Here is a 19,688-nt window from a genome sequence, read left to right on the forward strand (position 1 = left end):
ATATCTAAAAATAACTTACGACTTAAAGTGTATTTTGACATTAAGACTATTTTTAAACATATATACATTTGTACAGTATACGTGGTCTAATTTATTTATAATTTATACATGAGTATATATATGAATATATATATATATATATAAAACGTCTAGATATTAGTCAACGATCTTTCTTACAAGAGCGCTGGATCGATACGAGTAACGATACATGTACACAATAAATAAATTATATAAACGCCTAAAAAGTGTACAAAACAACACCAATATTAAAAAAAGGAAAGAATAAAAATTTAAGTATCTATTAATATTTCGGATATCCTTCATCAGTATGATTATAATGTAAAATGAATCATGTCAATCTATTCTGATTCAACTATATCAATCTTGAAATTTATCCAAACCGAACACAACAACGCTTGTACAATTATAAAATTTCAAAAATGACGTAGGTTATATAGGTATTTACAACAGAGACTGCATAGATATGCTTATAATAAAAATAGTAATGTGCGATACGAACTGGTACATTTTTAAAATTTCAAAATTCTAAATTCTAAAAAGGTGACGACAGCTAAGATATGACAACAAGGACTGCGTACAAATACATTCCCAATGAAAAGCACTGACCGATTTGAGCTGATATAATATTTCAAATTTCACGACGGTAAAGTAATAACAACAGAAGCTGCGTATTTAAACATCTCAAATAAATAGCAGTTTGATAATGATTAAAAAAAATTAATAATAATAATAATTTTGACAAAGGTTAAGTAATTGAACGTGGCTGCGTACTTATACATCCCAAATGAATAGTACCCTGCGATTTAAACTGGTATAAGTCTGGAATTTTAGAGTTGACGAAGGTAAAGGAATAGCAACATAGACTGCGTAGTAATATGTAATGTAACCCAAATGAAAAGCATTGCGCGAATTAGAACTACACCTTTTCATTGATCCCATTTGGTGCCAAAGTTCTTAATTTTCTTATCCAAAATCTTTCCCGAGTGAGTCTATATCCTCCCTTGACCAAATAGTGTTGTGGTCTATGATTGTAATGGTCAGTCGATTGAGATATTATAAATATATATATATATATATATACATTACATCAGTATTGTTAAAACTTTTAACACTGAGGAAGGCCATTTGTTGAGCCGAAATATTTGCAATTATTGTATAATTTATATCATCTGTTCAGTTTTTCCATCTTTGTGCGATGATATTCAACACTTTTTAGTCTTTTGTTTTCCATCTATTTATCGGTATTGTTACACAATCTTTTAGACTCATATATATATATATATATATATAAACGCCTGAAAAGTGTACAAAACAACACCAATAACAAAAAAAAAAAAAACTATAAATGTAATTATTTATAGATATTTCGGATAACAGATATCCTTCATCAGTATGATTATGATCATGGATGTCAAATGAATCATATCAATCTACTTTGATTAAACTATAACAATCTTGAAATTTATACAATAAAACAGTTAAACCGAACATCATAGTTTAGACGTTTGTACAATTATCAAAATTTTAAACATGGCATAGGTTATATAGCTATTTACAACAGAAACTGCCAAGATATGCTTCAAATAAAAATAGTAATGTGCGATATGAACTGGCACAATTCTAAAATTTAAAAGGTATATAAAGCGAGACATTATACACATGACATACTTATTTATTGTATTTTCTTTCGAATTTAGATAATGTCAAAATGTTGTGAGTAGATTATTTCATATTTTTTTTGGTGTATTTCCATAGCTCCCCATAGTTCTTTTATTTAGATTAGATTATTTGAATGCAGATACAGTTTTCGATGTTTTTTTTTTTTAATTTCACTGGTTATTGGATTCAACACTTTTGGACCACTTATAGAAAAAAATCATTTGTATAACTCTGTATCTAATGGCAAAATACGAGGATTTTTTACTATCTGTAGGCACAATAAGATTTGATAAATATTTGGGTGCAATTTCATCTTTTGATTTATACATTAATAATGACTTTTGATAAAGTATTCTCTAAGTTACGAGAAATATTCCAGATTCCTGTAATAGTTCAATAGATAATTTTCGAATATTGTGTTCTTTTATAGCTGCCCCTTATGCAATTCAGAAAACTGTCAATTAGAAAAATATGATAACATTCTTGCATTATGAATCAAATATTTATTGATTCTGTTCAGTATTGCTAATGAAAAATTAAATGTTTTGATAACATAATTGATATGATCATAGCAAGGCAGACTTGCGTTAACAAAAATACCAAGGAAGTGTTCACAGTGACTTAGCTTAATATTGTCATTGCACATGGTAGATAGTTTCTGATTTTGGCCCTATGCACATTCTCTTATCTTTTGTCACATTTACTAGCATTTTGTTTTTATCACATCAATGAAAAATATTTTCTAATACAGTTTTTTGTCTGAATTACATACCTTTTGTTGTTTTCTCTAATCAAAGAAACTATTCTATCACTTTAGTAATGTTTTCTTCTCTTTTGCTATTTGGAGTATCTACATTTTTGTATTTATGCAACTTCCTCTTTCATATCAATATTTCTGTTGGTTACCTTTACATATTTAACTTCTTGGAATACAACATTTGCTTTGTACCATAACGTTATGAATTAATAACAAAAGCTTTGTTATTAGAATCGATGTGCGATTTAATGACCTATGTCTGTGCAAAAACTTCTTCAAAAAAAGATAATGCTGAAGTAGTTTGACCTTTTATTGTATTTGACATGGAAATAAAACACAAGACCTGTTGCTGTCGACTCATCAAGTGTGATTAATTATAAACTGGTCCTTCACAAATTACGAAAATACATGTTCTTATACTTCTCTTCATAGATTTACTTCATATTTTGCCGACTAATATATCTGTTTCCTGTCTCTAGCCATTAACAAAATGTGCCCATCGTGAATGTGTCTATCATCCTGACAAAATCTGGGAAAGACTCACGTCACTGCCAGTACCAACATACACTACACATCCGGTAGATTCCGCATTCACGATGCAACTTTTTTACTCTGTTATTACAAATTAAAAAAAAAGTATTAATAAAAATACCGAACTGTAATGTAAATGCAAAAAAGTGGGAAGTTCATGAAATTTGACAGAATCAAACGCCCGACTAAATAAATTTACTTAATTGATGAGCGAAAATATAATACATAGTCTACACATATAAACTCTAACGATCTTTAGTAATTTTTAGCAAGATAATGACATGTTTCAGGGTCAGCCATCAAACATAGGGTCAGTCGGAAAGCAGGAAACAGACATATGTTTTTTGGCCTCATAGAATGGTGAGTGTCAAGTTGACGGGAAGTCGTCAAAAAGTTAGTTTCTATGTTCTCCTATATGTTAAATTGTGACCTTCAAACTTTTTTAAATGATTATGTTCATATTTTAGATGTTCACCTCACTGTGTGCGCCTCGATATTCCGACACCCTGTTAGACAATGATCAATATATTATAAATAAAAAGTGATTTTTTTGAACACATATAACATACATACTGAACTCCAAGATAAATTCCAAAAAAGGTGAATTCCATACAAACTGACAAAATCAAACATCATCAATAAACGGAAGAGGTGAAAACAACTCTCATATTCCTGACTTGGTACAGGCATTTTCCGAAGAAAAATGTGGGTTAAACCTGGTTTTATAGCTGGATAAACCACCCACTTGTATGACAGTTGTTTATAGTTCCGGGATATTGACACAATTGGGTGAGCAACCCAAACAGACATAAAAGGTTAATGTGACAATAATTGAGATTCAAAAGCCAAACACTGTGTAAACATACATCACAGACATACAACACAATGACTAAAACATTCAAACAATAACAAAGACGCTATAAAAAATGTTGTTGTAGTTTATAGTCAATTTGACAAAGAAGCAGATAAAACAGTTGTTAATAGTGAATACCGTATAAAGTGTATATTTTCTCGATAAAGTACAAATTGGGTAAAATATAAATTCAAGGGTAAACAAAATGAAAACAAGACTGTAAAAACCTCTTCATCGCATCTTATGACCCGCCTTCACTAGGATCACCAAAGTCAAAAACCCGATAGAGGGATACATAAATACCGGTCCATGTAAAACGTCTTACGACCAAAGGAAACAAAATAACACGAAGACAAATAAAGGGAAAACTGAAAAGTAAATAAAAAGATACACAACGCCAGCACCTGGAATCTATAACTCAAGACCATCTTGTATTATTTGTGAAGTAGACACTGCATATTTATCTATTAGGTGTTGGTACTTTCCGATGAATTTTTTGAGAAAAAGGACTAGAAGATCTTGGACAAAACTCTGGTTCGTTAATTTTTTTCTTAGACACTGATGACGTTTTATAAAGTATGAGTAGTCTCTAATATTGGTGTAGGTCGTTTTTAGCAGAAGGACCTTTCCATCGTCTGAAGAGGTAATTCAAGCTATCAAGGTAGGTTTGTGTATTAACATTTTTCTTTTTTAACCATGGCGTTGTCAGTTTATTTTCGACTTATGAGTTTGAATATCCCTTCGGTACATTCGCCTCTCTTTAACATGAGCGCTAAAAGCAAGATTTAATCACACAGTCAACACATAGAATGGTAGAAACACAAACATAAAGTCTGACGTGCCCGAAATGAGTATTGAACTCTTTTTTTAAAATCAGAAAAAGAATGGTTAAGTGTTACAATAATGTGGAAACAAGGTTTAGATTGTCTATATGTGCATAATTGTTAAAACATGTGGAATTAAGAGAGATCTGTAACTGCTGTTTTGATTTTAATGCTCAGGTTTTTTATAGGCAGAACAATATTTCCGTTGTATCAATGTTGTATGATAATTCATCATGGCTCAACAAATTCTGAAAATATTTCAGGATGACTAAAAAAAAGACTTATCTACAATATTTCGTTTATAATTTGAGCGTTATTCTTCAATTGAACTTTCTTCATTTTTTCTATCGGACTAAATCTTTATAACATAACAAAGACACAGAAACGTTTTGTCAATTTTAATTCACTCAGAATACAATTAATGCTTTGAGGGACCATCTTATGCAGATCGGCATAAAACCTGACAAAACCAAATGCTCGACTATATCAACCAACGAGTGGAAAACAACCGTCATATTCCTGACTTTAGTGGTTGTTGTTTTTTGCTGTGTATTATATTTAATTTCATTTATTGTTTTGTACATAAATCAGGTCGTTAGTTTTCTTGTTTGAATTGTTTTACATTTCGGGTCCATGTGTATAGGTTTGCTTATTGATGAAGGCTGTACGGCGACCTATAGTTATTAACTTCTATGTCATTTTGATTCTGGTGGAGAGTTGTCTCATTGGCAATCATACCACATCTTCTTTTTTTATATATAAGTAGAGGGGTTATTAGCAAACGAACTTCTGACATCAGACTCGGACTTCTCTTGAACTGAATTTTAATGTGCGTATTGTTATGCGTTTACTTTTCTACATTGGCTAGAGGTATAGGGGGAGGGTTGAGATCTCATAAACATGTTTAACCCCGCCGCATTTTTGCGCCTGTCCCAAGTCAGGAGCCTCTAGCCTTTGTTAGTCTTGTATTATTTTTAATTTTAGTTTCTTGTGTACAATTTGGAGTTTAGTATGGCGTTCATTATCACTGAACTAGTATATATATTTGTTTAGGGGCCAGCTGAAGGACGCCTCCGGGTGCGGGAATTTCTCGCTGCATTGAAGACCTGTTGGTGGCCTTCTGCTGTTGTCTGTTCTGTGGTCGGGTTGTTGTCTCTTTGACACATTCCCCATTTCCATTCTCAATTTTATCAAGTTGGATTTTTAGTTTATCTGATTTTTAAAAAAAGTGTCTGTCATAAACATCTGCCATTTTGTGGAATTCTTGTTTCTGATTGTGTTATTGAGATTTGAAATTTAGTCCAGTATACAGAACAAATTTCTTGTTCATTATAAAGAAATCATTAATTCCGTACTTGTCATATTGTTAATAGCTCTATTCTGAGACATTACTAGTTTCTTAGACCAAAAGGAATGAATTAACTGAAGAAATATCCAATTATTGATAATCTTTAAAATATATAATAAAAATAAATACAAAATGGTTGTTTAATACAAAAAAAAAGATCAAGTGAGAGGACAAAAATATCCGGACCCGCTGCTTTAAACTCAAAGGACTGTAATTCCGTGAAATGCGGGTCACCCAAAAGGAATGCCGAATTCGATCTTTAACACCTCATTATACATTTATAAATCAAAACTAAAATCAAATTGAAAACAAATCTGGACAAGTGTGGGTTTCGAAATGACTATCTGACATTTGTAATACTATAATTTAAATAAGCAATAATTAAACGTTTCCTTTTTTTATTTAATGTTTTACTTTGTTTTTTGGCATTGCACAATATAATGTCTTACTGTACAGCTTATAAAGTTGCTGTGTGACATGTTATAAGTACTGCAACCGCGATATTAAGTGTATAAGGGTATGATTTCTTACCGGCAGTTTTAGTAGTAGGCAAAATTTTCCTTCAAGATAATAACGTTGAAATCATAAGACGTTGTTAAACTTAGACAAGTTATACTCATCATGAAAACAAACGCAGCATACTTGAACAGTTACAAAATATATATGATTTTGTCCTTTAGAACATTGAGATCAAAATGTACGTTAAACCTTTGATATCCTTTATTTTTTTAATGTCTATTCAATTATCATAAGGCACAAAGGTACAATGCATTTAGAGTGTTGATTGAAATAGTGATACCGCCTATATTGTTTTCCATTGGACATTTCTGCTGCCCTATTGGAGTGATCGAAATGCTAATGCTTTTTTGTGCTACAATATCTTAGCAAACATGGTTTATCTTGGAAAATGAAATAGTAGAAACAAAACAAACTAGGCACACACAACGTTAATCAAAGAAGACATATAACACCATGACCAGAAAAGACAAAGAACAGTCCACATAACCTTAAATACTGAAACTTAGCAGTGCCAACAAATGAGAAAAAGAAATATATCATTCCAGAAGCACATGCATATGTAAAATATATATTGTCATGTTAATATGACACTCCAAAGCACAAGTATCTCTAGAAACATTCGTCAAGTGAGTGGTAACACCTACCAAAGAATAACTGAAACAGTGATTCATGAAGTTATCTTTTTGAAGTTGTTCGGACGTCACCATGACTTATGTAACTCGTATGGAATACTAATGTTCCAAATTTCCTCCCTATGTATACGACAATTACTATTTACCGCGCAAGACCAAATTCGACCAAATGCGGCTTCAATCCGATATGTTCATGGCATTAGCAGTAATACGAATATTTCTAGTAGAGAAAACACATAACGGTAGTCTACAGTTGCCATAAATACATCAAATCTAGGTGTTAAACTGACCACATTAAAGTAAAAATAACGGAATCAAATAAAACCTCAACGAACTGAAACCAGACATGACAACAAAATAGACTTCTCTTGCTATATGCGGGCACCAACTGTCATCAGTTACCGAAGCAGCTTATTTCAAGCAAAATTGCGCGTGAGTTTAAAAGTGTCAACTTTTGTTCGTCCTCAGACGACAAATATGCCATCAAGATATTTTATGTTATACGAAAATTATCCTATTTAACTTTTGCTCAGGAGCGTAACTGTTGAATATTTTGATTTAGACTTCCCTGGTGAATGTCAATATAGAAAATTCCTTCGGACTCTTAAAATATTTTTAACTGTTATTTTATTTTTTTGGGTAGATACCGCTCCTGGTGGACTATCAGTCTATGGGGTTATGATCAGTTTAGTTGTCAGTGGGTTGGTACTGATATGATTTATAACATACCCCTTTTCTAAATTGTTCGTTTTTTAAATTTATAAACCGTTGAGAAATAAGTTTTCCTGAAACACTTAAGTCGCATGACATGGATATCTATCATACCTTATTTAGTATTACTCCTTCATCGGTATTAATTTAGGTACCTTTTCAGTCCCTTAAGTACCATACATTCACAAGCCAATTACAAAGTTCTCATTTGCTTGTAACAATAAGCTACTGTTATTTGTAAAGACGAGTTTTTGTGTGTTTTTAACATTTTTGGTATGTTTGGATTTTCCAATCGTTTGGTCATGGGTGTGTCTTGTGAATGTTATTTCAGGAACACGTGCTGTTCGCATGAATAACATAGTTTTGCAAGTACTGTAACAAAAAGAACTGACTAAAGTGTTATAGGGGATATTACTGATGTTGTTACTCTACTCTGTTGTTTCCATCATCATCATTTATTTTTTTTTTTTAAACATACTTTATTGTCCAAAAACATTGACAATAGGATCTGACACAAGTTTTGCAACTTAGAACTTCTTCTCCATTACATACAAATAAAAAATAACTGCACACAAATAAAATACATGTAAATAACATCATATACAATATTAATATCATCATTAAAGACAATGATCGTCTTTGGAGTATACGATAAAGTGTATCTGCTTGAACCAGATAGTTGCATATCTTATCGAGTTATATGTTGACGAGTGTAACATTGCCATTCTGTTATGGTTACATTTGGTCACATAGTTCATTAAGTTTACATCTATTAATACATGAATGGCTTTGTTTTGGTTTTTTAATTGATCGTTCCTGATTGATGAAGATAATTCCAGAACAGCGCGTTGGACGTAACAAATGATAAAGTGCTACTTTTGTTTACCATGACTATTTTAATAATTTATTAAATTGTCTTATCGTAATTTTAAATCATATTCATCATTACTAATTATAATTTTATTTATTTGTATGGTCAAGATATTGCTGGAATAACTATTTTGAAAGTTATCAATATCTATAACTTTATTTTTACTTTGGTAACAAGGTAATCTTTAGCTTCAAATGAGCACACCGCAGAAAAAAGTATCGCTTGTTCATTGTGTTTCTTCTTGGGTATTCCTCGTTGTATCTGTCAAAGAAAACAAAAAGACTTTTTATTCAGTTATAAAATTGTTCATCTGCATTCATTGATTATCAATGATATATTATTATGATATCAATTATAAAAAATGGTATATGAGCCTAGTACCTTCTGCTAGCTATTATTCGTGTGTTTCTTTGTCCTATATGTTCTCCCATTTATTTGTATTGTGGTCCTGTCATGTGATGTTGTCGTTTTGGTGTTGTGTTTGACGTTGCCATAAAAGCGGGAGGTATGGCATGCCACAAAACCAAGTTCAACCCACCATTTTTTTCTTAAAATGTCCTGTACCAAGTCAGGAAAATGGCCATTGTTATATTATAGTTCGTTTCTGTGTGTGTTACATTTTAATGTTGTGTTTTTTGTTGTGTCGTTGTTCTCCTCTTATATTTGATGCGTTTCCCTCAGTTTTAGTTTGTAACCCGGATTTGTTTTTATCTCTATCGATTTATGAGTTTCGAACAGCGGTATACTACTGTTGCCTTTATTATACAGAATTAAATATGCTCTAACCGAACTATTGGTTACTTTTGTTATTTCAAAAACATTTTATTGACAAGTAAATCATTGTAGTTTTACTGTCTTCTTTATATTTTATGCTAATATCAAGTAGCTATTCTTCTTAACTAATTCATTTTTAATATATAATGTGTAATTATTTTGAAAGCTTAAAACAGCAGCATTTGAAGATAGATTAAATCTATCAAATAACAGAACGCTCGGCAACCCACATTTATTTAAAGGGGAAATAAGTATTTGCCTTAAGTGGTACGTTATTCTAAAAACAATATCGATATTTTGCAACAACATCAATCAAATATATCCTGGCATACAATTGGTTTTTCGTGCTATAGGTGCTTTGACCTATAAAAGTTTGCTTTTATAAATTTTGACTTGGATGTAGAGTTGTCTCATTGGCACTCATACCACATCTTCTCATATCTATGTAGTCAATTCCAAAGTGACTACAAAGTTGAGGATATAACTTGTAATTATTTAAAAGTGTTTAAACGCAAAAATGAATAAATATTCTATTTTAAAATGAACTTTGAGCGTCACTGATGAGTCTTATGTAGACGAAACGCGCGTCTGGCGTATTAAATTATAATCCTGGTTCCTTTGATAACTATTGACTTATTTAGTGGGAGGACATTATCTTTACAGCGGAACATGAGTTAAAGGAAAATGCTAGCTTCTTTTAATTGTTTCTTAGAAACTCCAGTATGAGATCAGCATCATATGAATAAAGGAACAAAGCGGCAAAAAAAGAAGAGCACAGTTGGTTTCCATGGGAATGCCGATTGTTTGTTGAAAAACATGTCCTCCAAACGTAACAAATATGTTGTCAATCAAGATTATTGATAATATCAGTTTCTGAGAATTTCTCGTTTGAATCAGAGGGATTTTTTACAAAGTAAGATTTTTCCTCCCAAAAAAAACAAGACACTTATCTACGTTGCCCATTTTGTTTTATGAAGCAAAGCAGGACCAATGGTTTCACACATCTGGTTCTCGCTGTCCCTATAGTTTGTAGTTTCACAATAACTTTGAAGTGCTACTTATGTAATTTAGGTATTCAATACAGTGAAGGAAGATCCAGTTCTTCATTTTTGGTTTATATTTCAAAGGAACATACAACAGCCCTATGATTATTCAGGATTTCTTTCTTGGTAAGTGTCGTGGGGTATATGTTCGGTTTCCAAGTGAATTGTTAATACCTAATTCCTTTAGCAAGCAGTTTATGTAATCTGATTTACATACAAAAACAGATGTTGTTTGTGGCTGTATCTACGGGGACAACAACATAATTTTCATGGAGGTAGGACAGGTGCTTACAACATTTGGGTCTTTAAAGTCCCATTCAGTTTTTTAATTTCAATTAATTTTGTATCAACGAGCTCACAGCCTTAACCAATTCGGAAAGAGTATAAACGTCTCCCTTTTCGCATTTAGCGCATTGTCTGGCTTAATCCTCAATTGAATCCATCAGTATTTTGAAGATGTGTTTCCAATTTAAGGATTTAGGCTCACGATATTTCTGGCCTTTGGATAATATATTTCGAAAGAAGTGTTATTGACAATGTTCATGTTACCAGTAGTAACGTGGCCAGCCGGATTAAATATAAATGTGGAGCTAACACAGGTGCAACCAGGAGGTTTAGAGTTGCAGTCGTCAATATTGAGACCCTGCAACACGAATTTGTAATTGAAAGTTGTTGTTGCAATTGGTTTGATATAGGTATTAGAGACGATAGGTATAGACTTATCTTTCAAGTAAGGATGTACTTATTCATGTTGAAGCAAAGTTTTTGAAAGGATGCTTTCTCCTTTTTTGTTCCTTTCCAGTGCGAACCGGTCTGAAAAGTCAGTGATTGGGGATGTCGAGTACACAGTTTATAATAGCTTCAAATACAAAAGCTCTTATTTGATAATTACTCTAATATAACAAGTTGGAAACGGCTCCACAAGTTTGAGATATCACATGTATCCATATAGCATTTTCCAATTAATTCAGTTAATAATTTGATGATTTAAGAGTTGGAGATGTAAATAAACAAAACCTTTCAAGGATTAAATGTGATATATATTGAAATATTATCACTTCTGGATATTAACCACATGCTAAAGACGAACGTATGTTTGGCTGTGGATCTGTTTAACTACGCAGACATGTCAAGTAGGAGGTCGGATGTCAATTTTATTTCCTCTTTACTGTCCAAATTTCCAACAGTTTAGCCTTCTCAACCATCATTACTGAACCTATCAATCGATTTTACTGTTTATTTGATATCTCATCCTGAATATGAATGTTTATACTACAAGGTTTTGTTTACTTTAATGGTAAAGTAACCCGTTAAATGTAAACAATGTAATTCATCAGAAATAATATTAAGTACTTATAAAAGGAATTTTGTGTTTCAAATCCTGTTTCAATCAAAATATTCGACAAATATCAAATGTTAAAAATGGATACATGGAATTACTATATTTACGTGGAAATGATACCGGCACTTACTAACTGAACATATTCCTGATTATATATGTAGGACTCTGAACCGCGATGGTCACGCTGATGTGCGATGGTTTGTCGCTGAAGTGCGTTTTTGATCACGTTGAAGTGCGATGGTGGCATTGTGATGGTATCTTGTTGATAGCTTCGTCGAAGTATGATGGTGGTAACGCTGAAGTGCGGTGGTGGTAACGCTGAAGTGCGATGGTGGTATCGCTGAAGTGCAATGGACTACATAAACTATAATTTCAATGCTTTGCATGTCGATGTCGAAGTCAATTTGTTTGTTAGAAACAGGTTTTTTTCGGGGTTTTAATTTAATAAGTGGCATATAAACGTTTTAATACTATGGGAAACGGATATTGATTGGTTGAGATGGAAAGTTAACCTTCTGTAGCGGATTTTTTTTTTTCGAAATCTACAAAAGGTTTTTTTTCTTTTACGATGGAGTGTGGCACTCTCTTAATACAATCGGGTCCGCAGACAGACTCTCCGTATTATAATATTATTTAAACTAGGAACTCACGAGAGGAACCAAGTAAAGATAAAATGTTAACGCAGAATTATGTTCACATCCTGAAAATCAGAGAGGACGATCTCTCACTTAGTATGCAACTGTAACTAAGGACACCCAAAGACAACAACGAATGCAAATTTATATACTAACTATTAAAAAAATCTACTTCTCATAGGCCTAATAATTGAACATCTGTAGATATAAAACTAACCATCACGCGTAATATAGACCATCGCACATCATCGAACGAACCATCGCACTATAGCGTGACCATCGCACTTCAGCGTCCCCATCGCACCTCCGAGTCCTACATATATATCCAGATCAAGGAACCAATACTCTTAAGGTACGCAATCGATGCGTTCTACGTACCTTTACTTAGATGAGAAGGCAGGATAAGTGGTAAATCTGGCATCACATCCTGTCTGTTATTCGCCTTATCTTCTATGGTATCGGGTGCATTTGAAGTCCAACCATGCTCACTGAAAGAAATGAAAGTAGATATAGAGATGAGCCCTTATAACATTATTTGTATGCGGTCATGGTTTTTTTGTTGTCAAAATTTATCTACAGAAAATGTTCTTATTATTGTAATGTATTTGAATGCAATTCAATTAACAAGTTATATTGTAAAATCTTTTTTTTAAATCATAATAGAAGAAAGATAAGGCAGGCGTAGAAAAACCCTTATTCTATATTTCAATAAGGCATTCACTTATCAAGGTCTTTGGGAATTTTTTGGGTGTATAAACCCTTGACTTGAAAATAGCTTTATGCTGGAGTTATTGAATTCAACAACGGAATTTAAGATCACAAATCAATATTTCACTTTACAATTGTATTAGAATCTTCTTTAGCAGCCATTGACTAAGAGTCGTTCTGAAAAATAGAATTTTGACCGATTCTTGCGAACACCTTGTTTGTTGTATTTCTAGGAACATTAGTTTTACCTGGGTTTTTTTTAACAATTCAAGGTAATACACGACTGAAAACACATATTATATTCATAATTACTCTAAATATCAGCACAACAATGTTAAATCTGCAAATTTGCGGAAGCAAATTTTTGTTCTTCCCTTGTCGGGATTCGAACTCATGCTATTGGGATATCGAGACAACACCGCCTGCACTGTGTCCAGCGCTCTATACCACTCGGCCACCTAGACTGAACTAAAAATTCAGCTTTTGGTGACCTACTGTTATCTTTCTTCGTCAGTAGAATCTAGAGTTGTAACACAGTACATGATATATAAATGTATATACGAATAGTCATAGTCTGATCGTCAAGAAAAAAAGATCTATAGTTCAGTACAAATAAGTGCTCTTTTTCCGATTGAGAGAAACTTTGTGCTATATTAGTTACAATGTATATTATATTGAGATCATTCAAAAACTCACCAATAATATAAGTAGATATAAGAAGATGTGGTATGAGTGCCAATGAGACAACTCTCCATCCAAGTCAAAATTTATAAAAGTAAACCATTATAGGTCACAGTACGGTCTTCAACACGGAGCCTTGGCTCACATCGAACAGTAAGCTATAAAGGGCCCCAAAAATTACTATTGTAAAACCATTCAAACGGGAAGGCTTATAATTAAGTAGGCGCGAACAAGCGTTTCGTCTACACAAGATAATCAGTGGCGCTCGAATCAAAACGATTGAAAGGACAAATCAATTTTGAAGTTGAAGATCATTTAAACAAAACCACACATTCAGAAAAGATGCAAAACGCTGTGCTAAATCAGCATAAAGCAATCAATCCCTGGTGATAGGAAAACCTTAGTATTTCGAAAGACTGTCACGTTTTATTAACAATACATTTACAGAAAAATGAGCATATCAATTATATTTAATGTCGGTGCCGAAGTGATGACTTCTAGGATGGTGATACCCTGAGAGACAAAATGTCTATCAGCAAGTAGCAAGAATGACTACTTCACATCACACCATGTACAAATCATGGACAGCAATAACGAAAAAAAGAGCGTAACTAACACTTAAATGATACTTACTTATAATAATCCTTATAATGTCTTGAAATTAAAAAATAAAAGTGTTCATGTTGTAAAGTTCTTAAATCGTCCGTTTATCAATTTAGAAATTTGTATGGTCTGTTTGCAACTTTAGCGCTTTGTCATTCAATAGAATTCTATTTTATACAAACCATACTTCCACTTCAAACAGATTTTCACTCCCAAACTTGTAAATGCCAAGTCTACCTCTTTCCCAATAAACCTGTAAAATATGTATTTCAATTTTTCTCTGTAGTGTTAGGTTGTATCTTTTCATGTTGTGCACCGTAACCAATTTAGAAATTATCAAAAAACTGGGGTTTCAACTCCCTCACGCAAAGATCTTTTAGAGTTAATAAAATATAAATCTCTTTTCTCTTTTTATAGTATTAAAACATTAGACCTTTCGACCCTTTACACACGTATTCCCCTTTCCAAACTATAGGACGAATTGAAAGAATTTGTCCTGCTTTGTTTCATAAAATGAACTGTCAACGTAGACACAAATATCTTGTTTTAGAGAGGAATAAATTGTGAAAAACCACTCTGATTGAAACAAAAAAGTTCTGAATCTGACATTGTCAATATACTCGATTTCTTGATTGACAACATATTTGTTAGGTTCAAAGGTAGTGTTTTTAGACAAATAATCGGTATTCCCATGTGAACCAACTGTGCATCTCTCCCTTGTGACTTGTTCCTTTATTCATATGAGGAATACTTCATACAGGAGCTTCTAAGGAATAACGAAAAGAAGCTAGCATTAACCTTTAACTACACGTTCTATTACGTAGTTGATGTTCTCTCACTGAATAATTCAAAGTTTGGTGACTATGTTGAACTATCTAACTCATAAAACTTGAAAAAAAGGATAGAACAAATACAGTTATCATTTCTTGACTTACATTGATGATGACTATTGTGTTCTTTTTGGTAGAGATTTGTTTTAAACATGGCATTGTCAGATCGTTTTCGATCTATTGTCTATTTTATTGGTATAGTCCGCCCATCTTTAACAATTGATATAATGAAAATAGAAATTGTCTTCCCTTTTTCTTAAGGATTTATGATTTTTATAGAATCTTTTTTCATTCTTTATTACATAAATGCAACATTTTTTGGAATTGAGTTTTACTGTTCGTTTTACTGTGTGTTTGCTTAATCTACATTTGCTAGGGGTATAGGGGAAGGGGTGAGATCTGAAAATTCAGAGAATCTATTTACATAGAGGAAGAAATATGACGAACATGGTTCAGTGGCCTAATTCTTATGCAATTAATAGGTCTGCAATCAAGTGGATTCCATTGATATTTTTCTTTAGAATATTTAATGCAGGACAGTTTTGCTTTTGATTCCTTTATATAGATAGTTTTTAATGTAAGATCAATTATAGTAAATCAATATTGTTTCAAGTTACAAAGACATGTGAAGTTGTCAACAAATTTAGATGGAAACTGTATATGTATAGTCCCCAACTTTCCACACTAAAAGGTCACTTGAGTAATGTATTAGTCCTTGAAAACTTAGCACTGTGGTATGAATAGTTTCCGGTTGTTTCTTTGTAAGTAGTGTTCTTTGCCGCAATGCATACAATCATGAAATTTAGAGTGCCAACTTTGAACTTCAGTGCTTAAAGGGCCGTAGATTATGCGGAGGCATGTAGTCAGTTGCCTCACATTGCAACTGATAAAACAAATATAATAGTACGGAAAAAGAAACACAAAGAAATAAAAGAAATAGTTTCAATTATCAAATAATATTTTGCTAAAGGACAAATCTGCAACAATCTGCAAAGTTGAGATTCTTTACGAAACATAAATTCACTTCTTATGTTTGTATTTTCATGCAGCATAATAAAACGGCTGTATCAAGTGGGCGTGTAGGATAAATGATCTTGTTATCTTGATTCATTTATATGTTTTTCTATTTTAGTGTATATCCTTTGATATATTTTCCTGCTACAAATAAAGGCAACAGTAGTATACCGGTGTTCAAAAGTCATAAATCGATTTAGAGAAAACAAATCCGGGTTACAAACCAAAATCGAGGGAAACACATCAACTATAAGAGGAAAACAAAGGAACACCGAAGTGCAACAAAAAACAAACGCCAACACACATAGAAACGAACTATTTGATAACAACTGCCATATTCCAACAAGCTATTTCCCGATTCCCAAATGATAAAATTTCAAGGACATTAATTTGACACAGGCACATATACATTTATACATGTATAAATATGTACGATGATTATATATGTGCATTGTGACTTGGATTGAGAGTTGTCTCATTGGCATTCATAGCACATCTTCTTACATCTATTGATATAAAAAGTGCATAAACAAACTGTGTTAGCAGTAGAATATATTTAATGAGCTACACTTTTATACAATGCACGTGTAAACTTGAATTAGATTTAGTTATTTCGAATTTTAGAGTTGCGTGATATATACTGACCGACTTTGAAAACGCATCACTAGATTACTCTTTTTAATTCTCATTTTCAAATATGCAATTTTTGTAAAATAAATAAACAAACACAAATTTCAATCATTCTAGTGAATGTTGATTTCATTAGACTTTATTGCTTTGATAGAATATGTATATCATTTGTATAAAGAACATTCAATAATTAAATTAAACTACTGTGCCAATTATAAGTTTCAATTAGGTAACTCTTTCTTTCTGTCACCTCTTATGCGTAAGCTTCTGATGAGATCCATGGTATATGATCCCATTTTAAATAGAATAAAGAGAAAGAAAGGCCGAACAGTTGAATTTATTCAATTACAGTTTCATTACAAACATTTTCACCGAACACTAAGTGTGCTACTTATATTACAACATCTAAATAAAATAGTGTCGACATTTTCCAACCAGACATCACAACTTCGTATTCACACTAGTTAAGAGTACAATACAACGTTTGATAAATAAAAAAAAACGTGAGATATAAAATATAGTAGTGCATTTATCTTTTGTGGTGGACTATGAAATTATGTGATTTCCGAATTTTATATAAAAGACTTAATCTATTGCATGATGGAAAAAAATATAATAAACAATATAAAAATGCATCAATATGGTTTTGTCAACTTTCCGAATGAAAGAATGGCCAGAGCTTGTTATTAACTTTAGTTACATACCAAAACTTTACCGTATTTTACAACACGTAACACTGTTCCTCTGCTACCTCGTCCACCATCCTGTTTGCCATGTTTCCAGTCTTTACCTTAATATATGACAAAAGATAAATAGCAAGTAACATATCTTAAGGTTCGGTTTGAAACAAGTGGCGCTTTTATCTTTTGAATACCACTTCAATGATAGATACCATCGGCCGAATGTCCGGTTACTGGCATGATTTGGATGATATATTTTGTTTGTAAATTTTTGGTCAATAAATCTCCCAACATGAACTATATTAAGGCGACCGTAGTTTTCTAATACTTAAATCTCGTAAATTGATTCCGAAGAGACAAATCAAGGACATAAACAAAAAATAAATGTAAGGATTAAATTGACTTATGGAGAGTAAATATCCTTATGAAAAGTTCTTCTTCAATAGTTGAAATTATTTTGTTTTCTATGCTCTTCTTTTTGTCAAATATGTATATGTAATCTCTTTTGCTATCATTAGGTTGTTACAACTATCATTCTTCATTGGTACCATCCTACCAGTACCTGGTACGTCGGTACAGGCAGGATTAAATTGATACATTTTGTTTGTAAATTTCTAGTTCATAGTTTATATATTTGTATTAATATAAAGCGTCAACTCCCTATTGAAATTTGAAATCAGTTGCCAGGCTCTTCTATTGTGTTCATCTTCTTTTGTATGCTTTAAAACTTTTCATATTTCACACTCTCCAAACTGTTTTTAGGTTGCTTCTGTTGAAGATTATTCGTGTTTTTTGCAATGATTTTGTTAACCATACGTTTGTTTATGCTTTTGATAGTTTTTCTTAGGTTTAAAATACAGTCCTAAAATGTTGGTTGTGCTTACAATCAACATAATTAGCGTACCTTAAATAAACAATAATAAAAAACAGATATGTTCCATTTATTGTAGCCATACTTAATTTGTTACTGAATTTTTACATGAAGGATACCATTAATGGAGTAGGAGCACATGACTTCATATCCGGACTTTTAGTGAGGTGCTTGCTGCTCAACTTAAAGTGTATGTCTTGTGTTTCTTTAATAGTTTGACTTAGGTCTGGTCTCGTTTGTCCATAATGTTTCGCTTCCTGGGTCACCTTCATTCAATTTTATTTTTGCTAATTTTTATTTTTAATCAAAAATTAAAATAACAAAAATACATTACTCCAAGAAAAATTCACTACGGAAAGTCCCTTATCAAATTGCAAAATCAAAAGCTCAAACACATCGAACGAATGGAAAACAGCTTTTTGTCATATTCTATTAAACACATCATAGTCAAACTTAGACTACATAATAATGTTATTTTAATACCTCTTTTTACTTTGCAGCCTACACCAATTATCTCATCTATTAATCTTCTTGGTTCATTTACTGGTTTGATATGAAAGACTTTCATATTTTCATCATAAAGGTAACGGTTTTTATGACCACTGTCCCATTCTACGCGAATCGTACCTTAAACGAAAGAAAAGTCCCACACTCTTTCAAAGCAGTCATGGACATCTTTTAAAAGTTATTTCCAATAAAATAATCTTATGTACAAAACAATAACTTCTCTTTCTAAAAAAAATGAACAAATACATGATTGTAGAATTGACACATCTTCGGTTCTTTTTTAAAAAAAAAAATGTTTCTGATATATACAATAGAATGTGAATAAAACCTTTTGTTTTTAAATTCAATCGTTGTGTTGATGTTTTAACGTTGTAAATTGATGATGTTTATTCTATTTGATTGTCTCCACACGTAATATAAAACAAACAACGAAAATTAAATTAATGGATTAACAAACCATCATCATCCTCCCCGATAACTGTTCCCGCCATGTTTGAATCTTGATTCCCCAAGTGCCAATTCGGTCCACGTCGAACACGTGTTCCTAATTGTATTGATTTCCATTGTGTTTGTTTAAAGAACTCGATGTACTGTCTCACAGGATCCAGTAGGAGCATAATATTGTTTGTTAGGTCATCCTGATC

The 19,688-nt window shown here is 32.1% G+C and overlaps 1 protein-coding gene across 1 annotated transcript; it reads right to left on the minus strand.

Moving 5' to 3' along the window:
- Window positions 1–8,897: 8,897 nt before the first annotated feature.
- Window positions 8,898–19,675, minus strand: LOC127734036 (uncharacterized). The gene is made up of 6 exons (XM_052243594.1): window positions 19,502–19,675; window positions 19,021–19,164; window positions 17,691–17,776; window positions 14,695–14,765; window positions 12,899–13,008; window positions 8,898–8,987 (listed from the first exon to the last, which is right to left on the minus strand). The coding sequence occupies exons 1-6, from the start codon at window positions 19,659–19,661 to the stop codon at window positions 8,953–8,955; spliced, it is 606 nt and encodes a 201-aa protein (XP_052099554.1). The 5' UTR covers window positions 19,662–19,675; the 3' UTR covers window positions 8,898–8,952.
- Window positions 19,676–19,688: the final 13 nt, after the last annotated feature.

Source organism: Mytilus californianus, unplaced genomic scaffold, assembly GCF_021869535.1.
Source record: "Mytilus californianus isolate M0D057914Y unplaced genomic scaffold, xbMytCali1.0.p SCAF_3, whole genome shotgun sequence".
Taxonomy (NCBI): domain Eukaryota; kingdom Metazoa; phylum Mollusca; class Bivalvia; order Mytilida; family Mytilidae; genus Mytilus; species Mytilus californianus.